The sequence below is a fragment of the Castanea sativa genome, chromosome 9 (genome assembly GCF_040712315.1).
Source record: "Castanea sativa cultivar Marrone di Chiusa Pesio chromosome 9, ASM4071231v1".
NCBI lineage: Eukaryota > Viridiplantae > Streptophyta > Magnoliopsida > Fagales > Fagaceae > Castanea > Castanea sativa.
Window position 1 is genome coordinate 26,400,001 of NC_134021.1, and position 24,783 is coordinate 26,424,783.

The 24,783-nt window shown below is 37.6% G+C and overlaps 1 protein-coding gene across 1 annotated transcript; it reads right to left on the reverse strand.

Annotated features, from left to right (window-relative positions):
* Positions 1–19,058: 19,058 nt before the first annotated feature.
* Positions 19,059–20,218, reverse strand: LOC142608969 (uncharacterized). Its single transcript, XM_075780619.1, has 2 exons — positions 20,081–20,218; positions 19,059–19,925 (listed from the first exon to the last, which is right to left on the reverse strand). Exons 1-2 carry the CDS (start codon positions 20,216–20,218, stop codon positions 19,059–19,061), a joined length of 1,005 nt encoding a protein of 334 aa, XP_075636734.1.
* Between the last annotated feature and the right edge of the window lie 4,565 nt (positions 20,219–24,783).

Sequence of the window (24,783 nt, forward strand, 5' to 3'; positions counted from 1 at the left end):
TTCAGAGCCTATTTAAGGACTCTACAAAACTTGACAGACAAGAAAATATATTCTGAAATAACTCCTAATTGATACCTTACCATATCAGGAATCAAGTTTGACCTAAAAAGCATTAAATGCACCTAAAAACAAGGAAAATACCTAAAAAACGTACTAAATAATAAAACCCTAAATAAAAGCTGATTTGGTCTGAAATTAGCAGATCTAAAATAGGAAAAAATCTGCCTTAACTGATACAGAGCTGGAAAGTCAATCAGCCATTAATTCATGCCATAAATCACTCCCAATTAAGTCAGATCAGCCCTAAATAGCTTCAATTAAATTTACTACACTTTCATCTTCCTTTGGGCCAAGCTTGGAACATCCAGCGTTAGAATCAGCCCAAATCTCTTGAATCAGCCCATTAAGTGCTTCTTGGATCTTCTTGGATCTTGCTCTTGTAATAAGCCCAACTGGAACATGCAATGGATCCTTGAATGCTTGTTGATTCTCATCACTATGTAAATTTCAGAATTTAAGAACAAGATGGAGTACATTGGTGTGGAGAAATTCAAAACAAAGATTAGAAGCACTTGGGAATACTTTTAATCTTCACTCCAATTTCACTTTACGCCCAAGATGTGTGGTCTCTCAATCAGATTTCAAGGGGAGAATGAAAGTGTGTCTCACACTCTCTCTCACACCGTTTCTTATTTTTTGTCTTTCTAATAAAAATTCTGTATGTTTCTCCCTTTATAACTAATTGATTATCTAATTGGGCTGGCCTATTGGGCCTTTCCAATTGGGCTTTAGTGTGTGGCTTGGAGTTGGACCAAAAGGGACCAATAAGACACTATCTCCAATGGGCCTTGGGCTTTTCCGTCAACTCTTGACAAGTCCAAAGTTACCATTAATTATATTTAATACCACTATATTAATATAATTGCACTCTAGGCCTTATTAATAAATTATATCCCAAGACTTTATTATACATGCAACCCCTTCATAAAATATTCGTAGTAACACAAAGTCATAAATGTAGACTGCCACTTTGTAAATTACTACATCTTATCCTTGAGTACCCGGTTTAATCCTTTAACGTTATTCATTATATATTTATGAAATCCAATTTCATAAATATATACTTTAGTAATTTCTTACTAAAGTGGTTAGGCTTAACTCTCTGAATAACTGAACCCATTAAACTTATCTCAATGGAATATTTTATATCTCCATCAAGAGACTATGAATTCTATCTTGAGAATATATGTTCCATCAACACTAAATGTGGCTGCCCAACATACTGAGGTTTTGACCGTCACTTTAGATCTCACTCCTGATATATCAAAGCAACCTACACCTCATGATCAAGTCCATTATTCTCTCAGGATTAAGAGTTCATGCAAATAGAAGTCGTGAGATTTATTATTCATTTGATAGTCGTTAGGAGAATAATAAATCTCACAGCGATCCTGTTCAATATGTCTTAACTCTTAAAACATATCAACATATCAACTAGAAGTCTCCATTTCCATGATCAAGACAAACCATCTTAGTGGATACGTTATAGTCTTCACAGATAAAATGCCCAATTTCATCACCGACTACGAACTATAAATTCTGAGTTTACAAAGAACTTGTGATTTACATCTTCTGTGACTTTTCACATAAATCACATACAATGCATCTCATGGACTATATGATAATGTCCCATATTCATATTACCATTATTTTAGATAATAATAAAATAACTTTATCAATCACAATATTAAGTCATACATCATGTCATACATAATGTCATACATAATATCATACAATAGGATTTAAGGGCACAAATCCTAACATAAAGCCCAATTGCCCTAAAGACTATTGTGCACTAATCTAACTCCCATTGCTTCCAAATGTGACTCGAAAATCCTTTGAGGCAAGGTTTTGGTAAAAGGATCTGCTAGATTATTTGCACTTTCAATCTTTGCTACCACAACATCTCCACGAGTAACAATGTCTCGAATGATGTGGTACTTCCTCTCAATGTGCTTTCCTTTCTTGTGATTCCTTGGATCATTGGATTGTGCAACTGCTCCACTATTGTCACAAAACAATGTGATGGGAACTTGCTCCATTCTCATAACACCAAGATCAGAAAGGAATTTCTTGAGCCAAACAGCCTCCTTTGCTGCTTCAAAAGCAGCAACGTACTCGGCTTCCATGGTGGAGTCCGCAATACAAGATTGCTTAACACTCCTCCAACTTATGGCTCCACCTCCCAAGGTGAAAACACATCCTGAAGTGGATTTTCTGAAATCTAGATCTAATTGAAAATCTGAATCTGTATAGCCAATGTGAATCAAATCCTCACTTTGGTAAACAAGCATATAATCTCTCGTTCTCCTAAGATACTTGAGAATATGCTTTATAGCTTGCCAATGTTTTGGTCCTGAATTTGATTGATATCGGCTGACCATGCCAACTGAATAACAAATATCTGGTCTAGTACAAAGCATGGCATACAAGAGACTTCCCACTGCAGAAGCATAAGGAACTTGTCTCATCATATTTTCTTCCTCTTGAGTCTTAGGCCTTTGGTCATCAGACAGAGGAACTCCATGTCTAAAAGGAAGCAATCCTTTCTTGGAGTTTTGCATGCTAAACCGTTCTAGGACCTTATTTATATATCCAGCTTGTGATAAGCCTAACATCTTATTCTTCCGATCTCGCCAAAGCTTGATCCCTAGAATAAAGTTAGTCTCACCCAAGTCCTTCATATCAAATTGGCTTGACAACCAAACTTTAACCGATGACATTACCCCTACATCATTCCCAATGAGTAGAATATCATCAACATAAAGCACTAGGAACATTACTACTTTGTCTCGATGTCTTTTGTACACACATGGTTCATCAAAATTTTGTTCAAAACCAAATGACTTGATTGCTTGATCAAATTTGATGTTCTACGACCTAGATGCTTGTTTAAGTCCATAAATGGACCTATTCAACTTGCATACCATATGCTCTTGGTTCTTTGCTATGAAACCTTCCGGTTGCAACATGTATATTTCTTCTTCAAGATTGCCATTAAGAAATGCAGTCTTGACATCCATTTGCCAAATCTCATAATCATAATGAGCAGCAATGGATAAGAGAATTCTAATAGATTTAAGCATGGCTACTGGCGAAAAAGTTTCATCATAATCAATACCTTCTTTTTGTGTATACCCTTTCGCCACTATATCATTCATTGCTTCATCATAAGTGTAAGGATTCGATTCAGCCTCTTCTGAGATAGCCTCATAAGTTTCTCCCAAACCTATGAATCTTATTGGAGGCCGAATAATCCTCCCACTACGACGAGGCAGTTGTGTACTAGACATCTCATGAGTAGTATCTTGTGGTGTATCTAATACAGTCACATCATCCCTAGTTTCATCCATTGGTTGTTCAACTACAGGTTCATTCATTTCAGCCAAGACAACTCTACTTCTAAGAGTAAAATTATTCATATAGTCATTTTCCAAGAATTTAGCATTTGTGCTAACAAACACTTTATTATCCTTATGACCATAGAATAAACCTCCAATTGTTCCTTTTGGATACCCTACAAAAAATACCACTTCTGTTTTAGACTGTAACTTGTCAAACTTTCCTTTCAATACATGTGCTGGACAACCCCAAATGTGGAGATGTCTCATACTAGGCTTACGCCCATTCCACAACTCTACAGGTGTTTTAGGAATAGACTTCGAAGGTACTAAATTAACAAAATACATTTCAGTATTTAAGGCATATCCCCAAAATGAAATTGGTAGAGTCGAATAACTCAACATGGACCTAACCATATCTAAAAGAGTCTTATTCCTTCTTTCTGCTACACCATTTTGTTGTGGAGTTCCAGGTGCAGTCAACTAGGATATAATCCCATTTTCAATCAAGTAATCCTTAAAAACACCAAGAAGGTATTCGCCACCTCGATCAGATCGAATGGCCTTTATGTGTTTACCCAATTGATTCTCAACTTCAGCCCTAAACTCTTTGAACTTTTCAAAGGCTTCGGACTTCCGTTTCATTAGGTACACATAGCCACCTCTTGCTTGGATTGACATAGGACCACATACATCTGAATGTACTAGTTCTAGCAAATCTTGGGCTATTCTACCCTTTGCATTAAAAGGTTGTTTGGTCATCTTACCTTCCAAACAAGATTCGCAAATTGGAAAACCATCAAAGTCCATGGGCTGTAAAAGTCCATCTTTGATTAGTCTTTGAATCCTACTTGAATTGATATGACCTAAACGCAAGTGCCATAGATATGCATCTCTAGTAGAAGGAAACTTTCTCTTTAATGATTTTACATGAGAGCTACTATCTAATTCAGAATTGTATAATTCATGCTTATCAGGAGTTAAAATATAAAAACCATCCACAATATTGCCAGAACAGATAAACACTTTATCCTTCTTTATTACAACATTGTCTTTCAAGATAACACAATATCCATGTTTACCTAAGTAAGTTACAGAAATTAAATTCCTACGAACATTAGGTACATACAAACAGTCTTCCAATATTAAAACTCTGGACTTAAAACACAAATTAAACACTCCAACAGTTTCAACTGGAATCTTACTCCCATCAGCCAAAGTAAGAAATAGTTCACCCTCATTCAACTTTCTGGTCTCCTGGAACCCCTGCTAAGAATTGCAGATATGATTAGTACAACCTGAATCCACACACCAGGAATTCGTTGGATTCTCTACCAAACATATTTCAAGAAGAAATGAACTTTTCATACCCTTATTCTTGGCAGCCTTGAATGTTGGACAATTCCTCTTCCAATGTCCTTTCTCACCACAATGGAAACACTTTCCTTTGGTTTTCTTTCCTTTGTTAGCAACCCCTAAGGCAATTTGTTTACCATCTTTCTTAGTGAAGTCCTTCTTCCTCTTCTTCTTCTTCTTCTTCTTACCCTTGCCTTTCGACTTAGGTTGAGAAGTAGAAGCTTCACCCACATTGGCTTCAACACTAGAAGTACCAAGGATGCCTTCCGCCGCCACTAACTCATTCATTAATTCAGACAAAGAATAAATCTTTTTGTTCATATTGTAATTGAGTCTGAATTCCTTGAATGATTCTGGTAATGACTGGAGTATCATATCCACTTGGGATTCTCCATCAATGTCGGCACCTAAAACTTCTAATGTGTTCAGATTAGCAATCATCCTAAGACAATGCTCCCTCACTGAACTTCCTGCAGCCATTTTGGTATTATAAATTTGCCTCATGGTTTCTTGCCTTGCAGAACGGCCTTGCTCACCAAACATCTCCTTCAGACTATGCATTATGTCCGAAGCAAATTCTACATCCTGAATTTGATGCTGTAGAACATTTGAGATAAATGCTAGGATATAGCACTTGGCCATCTCATTAGATTTCTGCCAACGATCATATCGCTGTTTTTCCTCAAAATGAGCATCTAATGAAGGAAAGGTAGGACATGGTTGAGTAAGCACATATTTGTGCTCTTCAGCAGTAAGAACAATGTCCAGATTTCTTTTCCAATCAACATAGTTGGATCCAGTCAGTTTGTTTTGGTTAAGAATAAAAACAAGTGGGCTAAATGATGTCATGATAAAATCTGAAAATAATAAACATGAATATAATAAGCAAACTGGACATTATCAATTTAGCATATAAGCATATAATATGGAACCTTAATAAAACCATAAAATAATATATGCAACAACAACCCAATCTCATATTCAATATCCCTCAGCATAGAGTGAACATAAAATACAATGATTGATTGAGAACTATTCTCATTATTAGTGCTATCATGATAACTCTTATCAAACACTAATAATATGCCGTTTTACATCTAGCCTCTAAGTAATAATAGTAAGAACTCAGCCTAGAGGATATTATAATACTTAGTCTAGTGTATACCATTGTCTAGAATCATGTGTAACCACATTTCATCCCTTTAACAGGCTTATTTTGTAGTACCATGATAAAACACCCTCCGCATGGAATGCAAAGCTTGAAGCTAAGACAAGGTGTTTATCAAACCACTAAAAACCAGGAAATTCAATCTTGTAGGACCATGAAATAAATACTCTCCGCATGGAATGCTAAACTCGAGGCAAAGACAAAGTATATATTTCACACTACTATGAACCAACAATGGAGGCCATGAGATCCAACCCTTGTATCTCTCTCCCACTAGATATTTTAAATTAAAGGTTTTTAAGGTTAAGAACCATAATAATGCTAGACACGTGAAAAAACATAATCCTAATCTCATTAGGAATAAATTTCATTAAACTAGCATTAACATATATAAATATATATAACGTCATAAAAACCTTTATTACATATAAAAATTCATATTATATATAATATAATATAATATATAAATTAATATATGTAATATATAATTATTACACTATATATATATATATATATAATATAATATAATATACCTATATAACTTTACATATAACTTACAATTGGTCAATGTAAAGTATATATATATATATATATATATATATATATATATATATATGTATATATATATTATGGCCCACGGTTGAATTGCTTGGTGTGCAAATTCAAGATGGAATTCATGAAGTCAAGGATTCCATATTTACAATAATATCTATTGGGTCCCACTTGCAATATATATATATATATATATACACACAGATGGATCTTTTCCATGGCCATAAAACATGCAAGACAAAAAAAACTTTGAATAGTCAACCCATGCAAGGACATTCAAACCATGCAAGCCATGAAATAACATTCAAACGGTGCAAGAGATAAGTCCAAACAGTGCATGCATTTAACAGTTGCAAAACAGTTATTTCATAAATCAATAACCGTATCTAAGAACCATAAAGACACAGCACTATTCACTTCATCTTGTGGGCATCATTCACGCACAGTACATATCTATGCAATCCCATATTCTTCCATTAATAAAACTAAGAACACGGCACTTGATCAACAATAATATATATCCTTGTGAAGACACAGATATACACACACACACACACACACACACACACACACACACACACACAAGTGATGCAATTCTCTTCATTATATCCAAATGATGCAGAAAATTGAAAGACAAAGATAACGGTTTTCTTAAATTCTAAAATTCAATCACGCGATATACAATCATGATATGAAAACCTGGCTCTGATACCAATTGAAGGAAAAATTCTGGTTTTGTATCTCATACAAAACACATAGCGGAAGCAACAAACAAGGATCTATTTCATTCATGATTGATAACGTGCACTATGTAAATTTTAGAATTTAAGAACAAGATGGCGTACCTTGGTGTGGAGAAATTCAAAAAAAAGATTAGAAGCACTTGTGAACACTTTTAATCTTCACTCCAATTTCACTTTACGCCCAAGATGTGTGGTCTCTCAATCAGTTTTCAAGGGGAGAATGAAAGTGTGTCTCACACTCTCTCACACACCGTTTCTTTTTTTTTTTCTTTTTAATGAAAATTCTGTATGTTTCTCCCTTTATAACTAACTGATTATCTAATTGGGCTGGCCTATTGGGCCTTTCCAATTGGGCTTTAGTGTGTGGCTTGTAGTGGGACCAAAAGGGACCAATAAGACACTAGCTCCAATGGGCCTTGGGCTTTTCCGTCAACTCTTGACAAGTCCAAAGTTACCATTAATTATATTTAATACCACTATATAAATATAATTGCACTCTAGGCCTTATTAATAAATTATATCCCAAGACTTTATTATACATGCAACCCCTTCATAAAATATTCGTAGTAACACAAAGTCATAAATGTAGACTACCACTTTGTAAATTACTACATCTTATCCTTGAGTACCCGGTTTAATCCTTTAACGTTATTCATTATATATTTATGAAATCCAATTTCATAAATATATACTTTAGTTATTTCTTACTAAAGTGGTTAGGTCTAACTCTTTGAATAACTGAACCTATTAAACTTATCTCAAGGGAATATTTTATATCTCCATCAAGAGACTATGAATTCCATCTTAAGAATATATGTTCCATCAACACTAAATGTGGCTGCCCAACATACTGAGGTTTTGACCGTCACTTTAGATCTCATTCCTGATATATCAAAGCAACCTACACCTCATGATCAAGTCTATTATTCTCTCAGGATTAAGAGTTCATGCAAATAGAAGTCGTGAGATTTATTATTCATTTGACAGTTGTTAGGAGAATAATAAATCTCACAGCGGTTCTGTTCAATATGTCTTAACTCTTAAAACATATCAACATATCAACTAGAAGTCTCCACTTCCATGATCAAGACAAACCATCTTAGTTGATACGTTATAGTCTTCGCAGATGAAATGCCCAATTTCATCACCGACTACGAACTATAAATTCTGAGTTTACAAAGAACTTGTGATTTACATCTTTTGTGACTTTTCACATAAATCACATACAATGCATCTCATGGACTATATGATAATGTCCCATATTCATATTACCATTATTTTAGATAATAATAAAATAACTTTATCAATCACAATATTAAGTCATACATCATGTCATACATAATATCATACATAGCATCATACAATAGGATTTAAGGACACAAATCCTAACATAAAGCCCAATTGGAAAGGCCCAAAAGGCTAGCCCAATTAGATAATTAATTATAAGTAGAGAAACATATAGAATTTTAAAAATATGAAAAAGAGTGACATCATTGTGAAATGATGTGTATGTGAGTATTGGACACTCTCTCATTCTCCCTTGAACAAAAACTGATTGAGAGACCACACATCTTGGGTGTAAAGTGGAATTGGAAGTATTTTCAAGTACTTCCGATCTTTATTTTGAAATTCACCACATCAAGGTACACTCTCTTGTTCTTGAATTTTGAAATTCACCACATCAAGGTACACTCTCTTGTTCTTGAATTTTGAAACTTACATAGTGCATGTTATCGATTGCGAATGAAGTAGATCCGTTAAATTTCCTCTGTGTATGTTTTGTATGAGATACAAACCATGATTATTCCTACAATTGGTATCAAAGCGGTCTTCAATTTCCAATTTGTATAACATGTTTTATGAGTTTTGGAATCAAGAATGATAGTTTAATGATGTTAGAAAGTTATTTGATTGATTTTCTGCATGGTGATTGAAATTATGTTTTGATGAAAACTGAAATTGATGTTATGATGTTGTTTAAGTTTGATATTAAGTATGTTAATTTGAACTTTAAGGTTTTAACATCAATGGAAATTAGTTTAGATATCAATCTCTGTCTATTATTTTCATATGATGGTTGCTTGTTCATGAAAAACCATTGAAAACGCTTCAAGAAAAATTCTGATAATTCGAAGTTCACGAGGTTCGATCGATTGAAAATTGCTTTCGATCGATCGAGTGAATTGGTGGCCAATCTACTTGATTTGATTGATACCCGATTGCTAGTTAATCGATCAAATTTAATTTTTTGATCATTGAGAAGCGATCAAGTACCGATCGAGCCAGGCAGATAGCCAGGTTTGAACTTTTTAATTTTTTTGATCAATCGAAAGAAGGAAATTTTGAATTTTTCTAAGTGTTTTCAAGTTTGTGAAAAAGTGCAAGGCTGTGAGTGATTAGATTACACATGATTTCTAAATAAAAACCTTTATTTTGAAACATCTAATGGGAGAGAGATACAAGGGTTGGATCTCATGGCCTCCATTGTCGGTTTATAGTAGTGTGATTAAACACCTCGCCTTGGCGAATATGCCTTGCTCCCTTTGGAGGGTGTTTAATTCATGGTACTACAGATTAAACTTCTTAATGATGGATAATATGTGTTTTTACATTAAGAACAACCATGCTACCGTGGAGTTACTTAATGACTCACATAGAATTCAGTCAATGGTGTACACTAGACTAAGTTTAATGTTAACCTCCCTTCAGTGCCATGTCATTATTACTTAGAGGCTAAAGGAAAAATGGCATATTATTAGTGTTTGATAAGAGTTATCATGATAGCACTAATAATAAAAATGGTTCTCAATCAATTATAGTGTTTATAATTTACTTGCTTCCAAGGAATTTTAAACATGGGATTGGGTTGTCGTTGCATATATTATTTTATGGTTTTATTAAGGTTCCATATTATATGCTTATATGCTCAATTGATAATTTCCAATTTACTTATTATATTCATATTTATTATTTTTCAGATTTGAACATGGCATCATTTAGCCCACTTGTTATTATTCTTAATCAAAACAAACTGACTGGATCCAACTATGTTAATTGGAATAGAAATTTAGACATTGTTCTTATAGTTGAAGAGAACAAATATGTGCTTACTCAATCTTGTCCTAGCTTTCCTTCACTAGATGCTCCTTCTAAGGAAAAACAGCGATATGATTGTTGACAGAAATCTAATGAGGTGGTCAAGTGCTACATTCTCGCGTCCATCTCAAATGTTTTACAGCATCAAATGCAGGATGTAGAACTAGCTTCGGACATCATGCTAAGTCTGAAGGAGATGTTTGGTGAGCAAGGCCGTTCAGCAACGAAAGAAACCATGAGGCAAATTTATAATACCAAAATGGCTGAAGGCAGTTCAATGAGGGAGCATTGTCTTACAATGATCTCTAATCTGAATACATTGGAGGTTTTAGGTGCCGACATTGATGGAGAATCCCAAGTGGATATGATACTCCAATCACTACCGGAATCATTCAAGGAATTCAGACTCAATTATAATATGAACAAAAAGATTTATTCATTGTCTGAATTAATGAATGAATTGGTAGCGGCAGAAGGCATCCTTGGTACTTCTAGTGTTGAAGCCAAAATTGGTGAAGCTTCTACTTCTTAACCTAAGTCGAAAGGCAAGGGTAAAAAGAAGAAGAAAAAGGACTTCAATAAGCAAGAGGGTAAGCAAATTTCCTTACGAGTTGCTGACAAAGGAAAGAAGACCAAAGGAAAGTGTTTCCATTGTGGTGAGAAAAGACATTGGAAGAGGAATTGTCCAAAGTTCAAAGCTGCCAAGAATAAGGGTATGAAAAGTTCCTTTCTTCTTGAAATATGTTTGGTATAGAAGCCCACAGATTCCTAGTGTGTATATTCAGGTTGTACTAATCATATCTACAATTCTTTGCAGGGGTTTCAAGAGACCAGAAAGTTGAATGAAGGGGAATTGTTTCTTACTTTGGCTGATGGGAGCAGGATTCTAGTTGTAGCTATTGGTGTTGTTAATTTATGCTTTGAGTCTAAGGTTTTAATATTGGAAGACTATCTATTAGTACCTAATGTTCGTATGAATTTAATTTCTGCAACTTATTTAGGCAAACCTAAATATTGTGTTATCCTAAAAGACAATGTTGTAATAAAGAAGGATAAAATGTTTATCTGTTCTGACAATATTGTGGATGGTCTTTATATTTTAACTCCTGATAAGCATGAATTACATAATTCTGAATTATATAATGATTCTCATGTAAAATCATTAAAGAGAAAGTTTCCTTTTACTAATGATGCATATCTTTGGCACTTGCGTTTGTGTTATATTAATTCAAATAGGATTCAAAGTCTAATCAAAGATGGACTTTTACAGCCCATGGACTTTGATGAATTTCCAGTTTGTGAATCTTGTTTAGAGGGTAAAATGACCAAATGACCTTTAAATGCAAAAGGTAGAAGAGCCCAAAAGTTGCTTGAATTAGTTCATACAGATGTTGTGGTCTTATGTCAACCCAAGTAAAAGGAGGTTATGAGTACTTCATCACTTTTACGGATGATTACTCAAGATATTGTTATGTGTACCTAATGAGATAGAAGTCTGAAGCCTTTGAAAAGTTCAAAGAGTTTAGGGCTGAAGTTGAGAATCAATTAGGTAAATGCATAAAAGCCATTCGATCTGATCGTGGTGGCAAATACCTTTACCAATTCAGAATGGGTTTGTATCCCAATTGATTGCACCTAGAACTCCTCAACAAAATGGTGTAGCGGAGAGAAGGAATAGGACTCTTTTGGAAATGATTAGGTCCATGATGAGTTAGTCAACTTTACCGATTTCTTTTTGGGGTTATGCCTTAGATACAGCAATACATCTTTTAAATTTAGTTCCATCAAAATCTATTCCCAAAACACTCATGGAATTATGGAGTGGGCGTAAGCCCAGCATGAAATATCTCCACATTTGGGGTTGTCCAACACATGTGATGCGAACCTCAATCGACACGCTTTGAGACCCAACAAAAATATTGGAATATTTAACCCAGGAAAGCTAAAAATCAGATTTATGATAGAAACCCTGACCCAACGTTTATAATTGAAACGCGAACCAAAGGTATAAGTTGACCTTGACCCAATGATTATAAAGAATCACGAACCAAAGGTATAAAGTTTGAACGCCACAAGGAAGAATCCTTGATAAGTTCACAGTTCTTGAAGAACCAAAAGAGAGCAAAGCCTCACCTTTTCTGATTTCCATTCAATAATATTCAATGAAAAACGTTTACAGACTTAAGGGCCTATTTAAGGGCTCCATAAAACTTGACAGACAAGAAAATATATTCTAAAATAACTCCTAATTGATACCTTACCATATCTAGAATCAAATTTGACCTAAAAAGCATTAAATGCACCTAAAAACAAGGAAATAAATCACCTAAACCTAAAATAACGTTTTTTACATAAAAATACCAAAATTAATAAATTACAATAATTAAACAATAAATTGTGTCCTACATCAGACCCCTCCACTTGAAACAAACTCGTCCTCGAGTTCGGCTTTGAAATCTGAAATCTTCCGCTTCAAATAAACAAATACTTTGAATGCTTTAATGACTTGATGCGGTTGTGAAACTTCAATCCTTCATAACGTGTAGCAGAAAATTTCTTCTCATCTACTTTCAATTTATTTGCAACATCAATCAACAAAGGGTTGGTAATAAAATTAAAATTTTCTACTCCAATAAAATCAACATATTGTATAGTCATCTTCATCAAATCAACTGAGACTAGAGGATTGTGAGTTGTGGACTCATCCTCATATTTAACCTCAATTGAATCCTCCACAATGTTCTCAATAATTACCATCTCTTTTTTTCTTTCACTCTCTTTCTTCTCATCTTTTTCTGAACTCTCAGTATCACAATTTTTCAAGCCATTCTCTCTTTTCAGTTTCACTTGATCTTCATACACTTGTCTTTGAGTCAACGGTACAAGAGTAATTGTTTTATAACCTTTAACAAAAGAATACCTATTCTTGAACCCACCATGATTGACTTTCCTGTGAAACTGTCATGGCCTGCCCAATAAAATGTGACCCGCTTGCATTTGAGCAACATCACAAAGTACTTCATCCTTGTACCTCCCAATTGAAAAAGAAACTAGTACTTGCTTATTTACCTTAACCTCTCCACAATCATTCAACCACTGCAACTTATATGGTTTAGGGTGTTTCAAGGTAGGTAAATTCAATTTTTCAACTAAACTAGTGCTAACCACATTAGTACAGCTCCCCCCATCTATAATCATACTACATACCTTGTTGTTGATGTGGCATCTAGTGTGAAAAATGTTCTCCCTTTGTTGTTCCATGTCATCCTCTTTGACTTGGGCACTTAAAGCACGCCTAGCCACAAGTGACTCGCCCTCCACTGGATACTCCACTTCCTCATCACAAGCATCCTCAAGTGATGGAATCTGGTCATCATCTTCCTCGCTTTCAGTTTCCACCTCTCCATCAATACGTGCGATCATGGTCCTCTTATTTGGGCATTGTGAAGCAATATGACCTACTCCCAAACAACGAAAACACTTAATGTCACGATTACGAGTCTGGGATTCATTTTTACCTTTGTTGATACTGGGAGCTTCATCTCTCCTTTTTTGTGGTTCAGCTTTGGACTTGAAAACATCCCCTTCGTCTTTCCTCCCATTTGACCTCCATGAAGTAGAGGAGCCCAGATTTTGAAACGACCAAGTTCCTTTCCTTTTAAGCTGTCGTTCCACCTTTATTGCCATCTGCACCATGTCCTCCAACTCCACGTAGTGCTGCAACTCCACCACGTTGGCAATGTTACGATTCAGCCCATTCAAAAACCTTGCCATGGTAGCTTCTCTATCCTCCTCTACATTTGCCCGAATCATGGCAATTTCCATCTCCTTGTGGTAGTCATCCACGCTCCTATAACCTTGAGTAAGACTCTGTAATTTCTGATACAAGTCCCTATAGTAGTGACTAGGAACAAACCACCTCCTCATGATTGCCTTCATTTCCTCCCAACTCTCAATAGGTCTCTCATGGTTTCTCCTTCTGTTCATCACAAGTTGATCCCACCATATAATAGCATAGTCAGTAAACTCAATGACAGCGAGTTTTACCTTTTTTTCCTCGGAGTAGTTGTGGCACTCAAAGATTAACTCCACCTTCTTCTCCCACTCCAAGTATGCTTCTGGATCATTTCTCCCTTGGAATGTTGGTATCTTCATTTTTATGTTTCCTAGGTTCTTGTCAGTCCCATCTTGCCATCTTGGATCTCTTCGAAAACCTCTACCACGCCTTTCTCCCCTCTGCACAAACCTGCCCTCATTGTTCAATGAAGCTTGATCTTCTTCATCTTCAAACTCATGCTCGTGGTAGTCATCAGAATCATCCATGTGTACACGCCTTTCTTGCCTTCTAGTATTAGGGCCTCTTTGGGGACGCTCCTTACGCAAAGTAGTAATAACAGTGTCCTGCCTATCCATCCGATCCTGAATCTCATTAAACACCACATTCATGCGTTCAAATTGTTGTTGCATAGACTGCAAAATGATGGACGACTCCTCCCCTCCTTCCCTTTTTGATGTTTCACACCTGAAAGACATACTTTTGAAACAACAGAGAATTGTCAGAAATAATTCCTCACAACACTCCCTCACGTGTTCGCACTCAAATTATGTCACTCCCACTAGTGTTTCACTCTTAAATTGGCTTTTTCCCGATAACAGTCTCACACTCTCTTGCCTTTTTCCACTCGTAACTTCGCCTTTTCAGTTCTTCATTAAACTAATAAACTTGATCAAGAAATTCAACTTGTAGTGTAAAAACAAATACCAACGGCAAGAAGATATTACAGAAATACCAAATCAAAGGAAGAAGACAAAAGAAAACAATATTTTGGTCTGAGAGAACTGAAACTACAAACAAATTTTTTTTTTTGCTATTTCCTTTCAGATGTCTTTTTTTATTCACGTTTTTTTTTAACCTAGTGCACTTCAACAAAAACAAAAAAATAAGAACGATGAATGAAGAACACAAAAGAATCAGGATAGGATGATAACAAGAAACAAAAGATAAAGGGATAGAAAACTGATTTTAGAACCTGTGCTCTGATACCAAATGATGCGAACCTCAATCGACACGCTTTGAGACCCAACAAAAATATTGGAATATTTAACCCAGGAAAGCTAAAAATCATATTTATGATAGAAACCCTGACCCAACGTTTATAATTGAAACGCGAACCAAAGGTATAAGTTGACCTTGACCCAATGATTATAAAGAATCACGAACCAAAGGTATAAAGTTTGAACGCCACAAGGAAGAATCCTTGATAAGTTGGAGGAGTGTCAAGCAATCTTGTATTGTAGACTCCACCATGGAAGCTGAGTAAGTTGCTGCTTATGAGGCGGCAAAAGAAGCTGTTTGGGTCAAGAAATTCCAATCTGATCTTGGTCTTGTTAGAATGGAGCAAGTTCCAATCACATTTTTTTGTGACAATAGTGGAGCAGTTACACAATCCAAAGATCCAAGGAATCATAAGAAAGGAAAGCACATTGAGAGAAAGCACCACATCATTCAAGACATTGTTGCTTATGGAGATGTAGTAGTAGCAAAGATTGAAAGTGCAAAGAATCTAGCGGATCCTTTTACCAAAGCCTTGTCCCAAAGGACTTTCAATCACATTTGGAGGAGATGGTAGTTAGATTAGTGCACAATAGTCTTTAGGACAAGTGGGAGATTGTTAGGATTATTGCCCTTAAATCCTATTGTATGATGCTATGTAAGATATTATGTATGACATTGTGTATGAATTAATATTGTGATTAATAAAGTTGTTTTATTATTATCTAAAATAATGGTAACATGAATATGTGACATTATCATATAATCCATGAGATGCATAATATGTGATTTATGCGAAAAGTCATAGAAGATATAAATCACAAGTTCCTTGTAAACTTAAAATTTGGTTCTTAGTCGATGATGAAATTAGGCATTTCATCTGCGAAGACTATAACATATCAACTAAGATGATTTGTCTTGATGTGTCGATATGTTTTAAGAGCTAAGACATATTGAACTGGACCACTATGAGATTTATGATTCTCCTAACAACTATCAAATGAATAATAAATCTCACGATTTCTATTTACATAAACTCTCAATCCTGAGAGGATAATGGAACTGATCATGAAGTGTAGGTTGCTTTGATATATCAGGAGTGAGATCTATCCTAATGGTCAAAACTTCAGTTTGTTGGGCAACCACATTTAGTATTGATGGAATATATATTTTCAAGTTGGAATTCATAGTCTCTTAATGGAGATATAAAATATTCCCTTCAGATAAGTTTAATTGGTTCAATTATTCAAAGTGTTAGGCCTAACCACTTTGGTAAGAAGTTACTAAAGTATATATTTATGAAATTAGATTTCATAAATATATGTTGAATAACTTGAAAGGATTAAACTAAGTACTCAAGGATAAGATGTAGTAATTTACAAAGTGGCAGTCCACATTCATGACTTTATATTACTACGAATATTTTATGAAGGGGGTGCATGTATAATAAAGTCTTGGGATATAATTTATGAGTAAGGCCTAGAGTGCAACTATATTTATATAGTAGTATTAATTATAGTTAATGGTAACTTTGGACTTGTCAGGAGTTTACAGAAAACCCCAAAGCCCATTGGAGCTAGTGTCTTATTGGTCCCTTTTGGTCCCACTCCAAGCCACATACTAAAACTTAATTGGAAAGGCCCAAAAGGCTATCCCAATTAGATAATCAGTTATAAGGAGAGAAACGTACAGAATTTTAAAAATATGAAAAAGAGAGACATCATTGTGAAATGGTGTGTATGTGAGTGTTGGACACTATCTCATTCTCCCTTGAACAAAAATTGATTGAGAGAACACACATCTTGGGCGTAAAGTGGAATTGGAGTGAAGATTAAAATTATTCCCAAGTGCTTCCAATCTTTGTTTTGAAATTCACCACACCAAGGTACGTTCTCTTGTTCTTGAGAAACTTACGTAGTGCTTGTTATCGATTGCGAATGAAGTAGATCCGTTAAATTTCTACTGCATATGTTTTGTATGATATACAAACCATGATTATTCCTACAATCTCCACCTCCTTAGCTCCCAAGTCTGAGAGAACTCTCAATCTGGCTAGCAGAGCCTCATACTCGGCTTCGTTATTAAAGGCTCTAAAGCCTAATCTGAACGAATGTTCCAACTTTATTCCTTCTGGGGTGATAACCACGATCCCTGCTCCAACCCCGGCTGCGTTGGATGCGCCGTCCACAAATACCTTCCACAAGCTAACTTTTATCTGGCAGGCCATCTCCAACCATTTCGGCGAGAACTCAGCGATGAAATCTGTGAGAACTTGACCTTTCACTGAGCTGCTTGGCCTGTATCCAATGTCAAAAGAGCCCAAACGAGTCCCTCACTTAGCTATTCTCCCCGTAAAGTTAGGTCTCCTCAACAACGACTGTAGAGGGTACTCGGTTAGGACATAGACGGTGTGAGCTTGAAAATAATGGGGCAACTTTCAGGTAGAGTGCATGAGTGCTAGCACCGATTTCTCCAGCGGCAAATACCTCGTCTCAGCATCATCAAATGTTTTGCTTATATAGTGTATTGGTAGCTGCACACCATTATCCCTCAATAACACTGCGTTCGAGGCATGCTCGGATACTGAGTGGTACATGTATAAATCTTCTCTAGGTTCTGGGGTTGTCAATATTGGCGCCCACCCAAGATAGTCTTTTAGGTCTTGGAAGGCATTTTCACACTCTTCATTCCACTGGAATCCCTTCCACCTCTTCAAAAGCTGATAAAATGGTCGGCATCGATTGGCGAACTTGGAAATAAATCGATTAAGGGCAGCTAACATGCCGGTCAATCTCTGAACCTCTTTCGGATTGGTTAGTGGTTTTAGACGTTTCATGGCTTCAATTTGATCGAGGTTAACTTCGATCCCCCATTTAGTGATTAAATAGCCCAGGAACTTGCCGGCCCCTATTCCGAAGGCACACTTATTGGCATTGAGACGCAGGTGGTGTCGCCGGAGTAATCCAAACACTTATTTAAGGTCCCGATATGCTGCCCCTCCTTGCTTTTTATCACCATGTCATCAATGTATACCTCGACCATACGCCCAATCTTATCCCTAAACATCCTCGTCATCATTCGTTGATAGGTGGCTCCTGCGTTTTTCAATCGAACGACATCACGATGTAATGATAATTAGCATCAGGGGTTATAAATGCAGTCTTTTCCTGATCCTCAGCAGACAGGGCATTTTGGTGATAACCTTGAAAAACGTCCAAAAAACTCATCCTTGGGTGCCCATAGGTGGCATCTACCAGCTAATCAATCTTCGGCATCAAGAACGGATCTTTTGGGTATGCCCAATTTAAGTCGGTAAAGTTGACGCAGACCCTCCATTTACCAATCTTCTTCTTTACTACCACAGTGTTTGCAAGTCATTCTAGAAAGAATGTTTCTTTTATGGCCCCGACTTCCTTCAACTTCCCAACCTCTTGGCCTCTGCTTCTTAGGTGGGTACAGAGGGTCCACATTAAGCTTGTGAACTATGAACTCGGGGTCGACTCCGGGCACCTTGTAGGGACTCCAAGCAAATACGTGTTCTGTACGAGAAAAAGCAACAACTCAACCTTCTCTTCGTCTTTCAAACTTGCCCCTACTAGAAAATTCCTTTCACAATCCGGCAGAATCTTCACTTTCACCAAGTCCTCAGCACAGTTGGCCCCCATTTCCTCTTAGGGTTGCTATAGTTTCTATAAGGGGGTTTCCTTGGTGGACTCTTTTTTCCCGGTTCCTCGGCTGGCTACAGCCACAAAGCACTGTCTAGCTACTTGTTGATTGCCCCTTATCACAGTGATTCCCTTCTCGGTACGGAACTTGACCTTCACATGCAGGGTGGAAGGCACAACGCCCATGGCATGAATCCACGGCCTTCCAAGGATTGCAGTGTACGGTGAGAAAGAAGCGACCACTATAAATGTTACGATCACCTCTTTACCCTCCATACTTATAGGAAGCGAAGTTTGTCCTTTTAGGATTACCATATGGCCGTCAAACCCCATCAATGGAGTATCATACTTGGATAGGTCTTCCTTCTTCAAATCGAGCCCCCTGTATAGGTCGGGGTACATCACATCCGCACCGCTCTCCTGATCTATCATTACCCTCTTTACTATGAAGCTGTTCATTCGGGCCGTAACTACCAATGCATTGTCATGTGGTTGAATTGTGCCTTTCATATTGTCATCGTCAAAAGCAATAGGCCACCGAGTGTACTTTAACCTCTTCCCGGAGGGTTGCTCTTTTGTGCGATTTTTTGCTGGTACCACAGCCAATACCCCATTTCTCCTAGACGCTTGAGCGTCCCTTAGAGCTACGTGGATGACTTCTATTATTCCCAAAGGGGGTGGGAGAGTATTCCCATGCAACCGATCTGCCTGTTCGGCTTCTTGATTTCCTGGTGCCGCTACAAACTCTTTTAGATACCCCGCTTTCACCAACTGCTCTAAATGATCTTTTAACACCCTGCATTGCTCAGTGGTGTGCCCTTTATCTTTGTGGTATGTACAATACAAATTTTGATTTCTTCTCGATGGGTCGCCCCCATCTTGTTCGGCCACCTAAAATAAGGATCGTTTTTTATTCGATCAACAATCCTGTGCACCGGTTCCTTAAAGGCTACATTCACTTCTCCCATTCCCGGCCCTGGCTCTTGAATCCTCAGATCCTTCTAGGGCCTAGGCTGGAAGCTGATATTCCAAGGATGATTCATGACCGAGGCCTTCCCTTTGCTCTGTAACCGATCATCTTCCAACCGCTTATACTCTTCGATACGCCTCATCAACTGCCTCATATCCTCGGGAGGCCTCCTCGTCAAAGATTCCCTCAGTCTGGATTCCTCGGGCAACCCCATTCGAAAAGTGCTCACTGCAATCTTTTCATTCCCCCCGCCGATCTCGTTATACGGCTCCTAGTATCAGTTAGCAAAGTTGCGGAGGGTCTCTCCAGCCCCCATTTTCATTGACAGTAATGCGTCTATGGGCTGTGGAACCCAATTACAGGTCATGAATCATAACCAAACTCCTGGATCCATTCGAAAAAACTGTGGATCGAGCCTTTCCCTAATCCGTTGAACCATCTCAGAGCAGTGGGGCTGAGGCTCGAAGGGAAGACTTTACACATCAGCGCGTTATTTTGAGCATGCAGAGACATCAGCTAAATGTAGTGGCTTCATGTTCTACTGAGTTTGTCTTTCCATTGTAGGAGTTGAACGGCGGCCGCGCGAACCTACTCGGCATCAGTGCACCTTCTATATCTCTTGAGAATGGTGATCGGGCATCTTGGTGCAACTCCTGACTCATTATGTCCATGGCCACATTCCGAGGTCGTCCCCCATCCGGGGAAGTCGAATCACGGTTCGCATACTCCCAAGAATGATCGCGGTGTCGATGAGACCCGGATTGATAGGACCCTACTGCACGGTGGTTCCCTACACTAGTCGACCTTTCCCTTCATTCCTTATGGTCCCTTCTCCGACGTCTACCCCTTGCTTCCAACTCCAAATCCCTCACCATCCTACGTAGACGCTCGAGCTCCTACTCCCTCTGCTCAAGCTCCTGGTCCCTTCTGTCAAAGAGGTTGCGCCCTGAGGCAGCGGATACTATTCGGAGTGTTTAAAACGATCCCTCTCTGAGCCCGGATTGTTCTGCTTCCTCATACTACCTGTCTTCATGCCTTTTCTTCCTTCTTTCTCACCATGTAGACCCCTACGAAGACCCTCTAGAGCCACTTTCAACATAACTTCCTAGTCGACTTCCAGACATTTTTCTGTGCATGTCTCAATAGACATTTTCCTATAGGAGATTCCCACAAACGGCGCCAATTGTGTGTACCCAAAATGTAGTTGTTGGGCTTAAACTCTATTTGGGCTCACAATCTATTTGAATTGTGGGTTTTGGGTTTCCTACTGTAGGGGTTCCGAACTTGGTCACTCGAATATACTCGTCTCCTCCTTTCTTCATTGGACCACTTGGAATCCCTTTCTTTCTCTATATGTCTTTGCCTCTCTGAATACCCTCTCAATTTTTCTAGTGTTTTCCCTCCCCAAAAATGCCAACCCCAATCTCGAATTCTAATCTCTTATTTATAGCCCAAGGTTAGTGGAAGGGCTATGATTATTTTCGTGGTGAGTGGGAAGAGAGATCTAATGCTATTTACCCTTAAGTGAGTGTTTAGTTGGGAGTGGAAGGTGGTCAGAGTGGCATTGGAACTAGTTCCACCGTTAGAGGGACTGCCTGGCAGCGATACTCCCTAGGCTCTACCGAGCTCCCTAGGACTCATCTCCTCGAGAAATTACATTCCCCGACCAAGATCTCACCATCACTATCCATGTCGTAACTGGCTTAGTAGCGGTTCCTGAATTTTTGGTTGGGTGACAAGGCTTACCTGGACCATGTTCATGGACCCGACAAAGTATGTATTCGCGCATGATACTCCAAGACTTAAGGCCCAACGAGTTCTAGGCCTTGTACACGTGGCAATATTGTGATGGGTTTCATGGACACTGGGCTTGCAGAGAAGTAATATCCCGTACATTCGTCTTTTCTTGAATTATCACTTGTGGTTTGAAATGCTCTGGCATTTATATTGTAGAGATTTTAGTCATAGCATTGTAGAGACTGTAGTACATTAAAAATGTGAATCCAAAACAAAGCACTTACTGATATTGGAAATTAGTAGTCTCAGAAATTTCCAAATCAATATAAACTCTTGTTCCATTTGTTGTCGATAAGTTATACTCGCCTGCAATGCAAGGGATTCATTAAAAAAAAACAACTATCTATATATAAACTTATATCTATGGTACAATAATTAATACACCGATGTATCTATGACTTTGTACAATTCATCAGTCAACTTGAAATGCAGTGGCCCTTTCTTTCTTCCAATGTAAACGCACTGCATCTCAAGGTTGGCAAAGCCAATTAAATTGGCCTTATTAAACACTTTCGTACCATCACAAAAAGGCCATTCATGCATAAAATGTAATGGTCGACGTTGAAATTGAAAAGATGAGCTAGAGAATTGAGATTGTTAATTTCAGGTTCATTAGTGGACCCTCCTATCACATGTAATTGTTGGACACTTCTTAAGCAAGGAGGTTATAGACAATGCACAGAACACATGAAATTACAGCTTCAATATTTATAGATTCAATTTATTTACAGAGGGTCCATTGTCTCTTGAAGACTTGAAGTGCTAGCTAGAAGTTAGGTTAGCTACCTCTCATTTTATTCTAAGATTTGCGTAGGTCATTTATGGCCTACAACAAAGGGCTCATGCAACTGCAGCAGGATTTGAAACCCATTGAATTTAGATCAAAACTTCATACTTATAACAGTAGAATAATAACTGTCTCACATAATCTAAACAATGGCTATCAATGTCACATTTTCAATGTCAGCCATCAATATCACAGAGTTTGTGTTGGATATTTCGTCAGATTTCCCAGCAAATAGAAATGAAAGACAATATGTTTAAAACAGGGCATTCCCATCACAATTAGAAACCTAAAATAAACTTAAAGGTGTTAGGACATATGTGATTCACGTGTAAAGAACATATATCGTTCTATTATGTAATTGGCTAATCCTTTGACAAAACGCACTTTACTTATATTTGGATAGATCTAGGATGTGTTTAATGTGTCAAAAAACCTTGTTTCAAGATCAATTTTTAAACCATGCAAGTTTGTCCAAGAAACAAGTTGAAGAAGTGCCTGTCATTAAAGCTCGACAGCTAGCTTGACAGCTTCATCTATCAAGCTTTAATAAGCTGTTCTAGCCCCGAGGCTCGACAGTTGCTCGACAGCATCTCGACACCTCCAACTGTCGAGATTTAAGAAAAACAGTTTTTCAGATCTGTTTTAATTCCAATCTGTGGATATGTCTTTGGGCCTTCTTTTCTCACAACCCTAGACATATAAAAGGATTATTTTAAGGGCCATCAAAGTAGACACAAGTTGCACAAGCATTGAGAAAAGTCTGTTCAAGCAATTTGTGACTGGAGACAAAGTTTGCCCTAGTTCATCTCTTTATGAAGAAGCTACTGTGTATGTGCACCATAGGGTTTTGTAACCAAGCATCTTCTTGTTCTTCATTGTGAGGATGAACTGAAGAACTTTAGAGCCAATATCTTTCTCAAGTTGGTGATTGAAGTCGCGTACTGGGATCCGCGCAATTGGTTAGTCACGTACTGGGAGCCGTGCATTGAAAATGAGAGATTGTCACTACAGAACAAGTTCAATTAGGTATTGGGGTAAAGGTTCAACTGTAGGATGGTATGAGGTACTGGGATTCCTTTACTTGTAACCGCTTGTTTTGATAATAGTGGATTCTCGGGAATGGTGACCTTAAAATCTCCCGGTGGGGTTTTTGCCTTGGAGGTTTTCCCCATTCGTAAACAAATCACCGTGTCAAATTTATTTTCCGCTGCACTTTAGTTTATTGGTGATTTGTTTGTGCTACCACGCGTTTGCATGTTAAATTGGTTAATTAATTGAACTTGTCTAATTAATTAATTAATCCATCACAAGAGGTCAATACGTTTTTGGCCTATCAAGTGGTATCAGAGCAGGCACACTCTGATTAGGGTATAATCTTTATGTGTGATCCATTGACCCCTGTTTGTCATGGATAGAGGACAATCTCTTATTATCCCTCCTTTATTTGATGGGACTAACTATGCATATTGAAAAGTATCCATGAGAGCTTTTTTGCAGTCTTTAAATGAGAAAGTGTGGCAAGTTGTAGAGATTGGCTGGACCAAGCCAAAGGAAGCGCTAGCCGATTGGGATGAGGCTAAGATCAAGGCGACAAACTTTAACAGCAGGGCATTGAATGCGTTATTCAGTGCAGTCACAAATGAGGAATTCAAGAAGATATCCTCCACTGAAACTGTAAAGGAAGTATGGACCATCCTCCAGACAACCTATGAGGGAACAAAGACTGTCAAGGATTCGAAGCTACAGAGGCTCACTACAAGCTTCGAAGAGATAAAGATGGAGAAGGATGAGTCGTTTGATGAGTTCTATGCTAAACTCAAGGACATAGTGAACTCTGCCTTTAATCTTGGAGAAACTATCCTAGAACCCAAGATTGTGAGAAAAAAGCTCAGCTCTCTGCCCAAAAAATTCCATGTCAAGATCACTGCGATTGAGGAATCAAAGGATATTGATAAAATTCCTTTGACAGAGCTGGTTGGAAATCTACAGACCTATGAGTTGGGTTTGTCTAGAATCGGAAAGATGAGCAAGAGCAAGAGTATGGCACTAAAGCCCAAGAGTAGTGAGACGGAAGAGTCTTCAGACGATGAAGATTCTAAGATGAAGTCCTACATCACCAGAAAATTCAAGAAGTTTATGAAGAATACCAATGGGAAAGGCTTCAACAAGGACCGTAGGCAATCTAGTTCTTCTCA

Coding starts and splice junctions, on each gene's coding strand:
- LOC142608969 (XM_075780619.1), bottom strand. CDS start 20,218: ATGGGGTTGCCCGAGGAATCCAGACTGAGGGAATCTTTGACGAGGAGG. Junction 19,926..20,080: donor AGAGCAAAGGGAAGGCCTCG/GTCATGAATCAT, acceptor TCCTTATTTTAG/GTGGCCGAACAAGATGGGGG.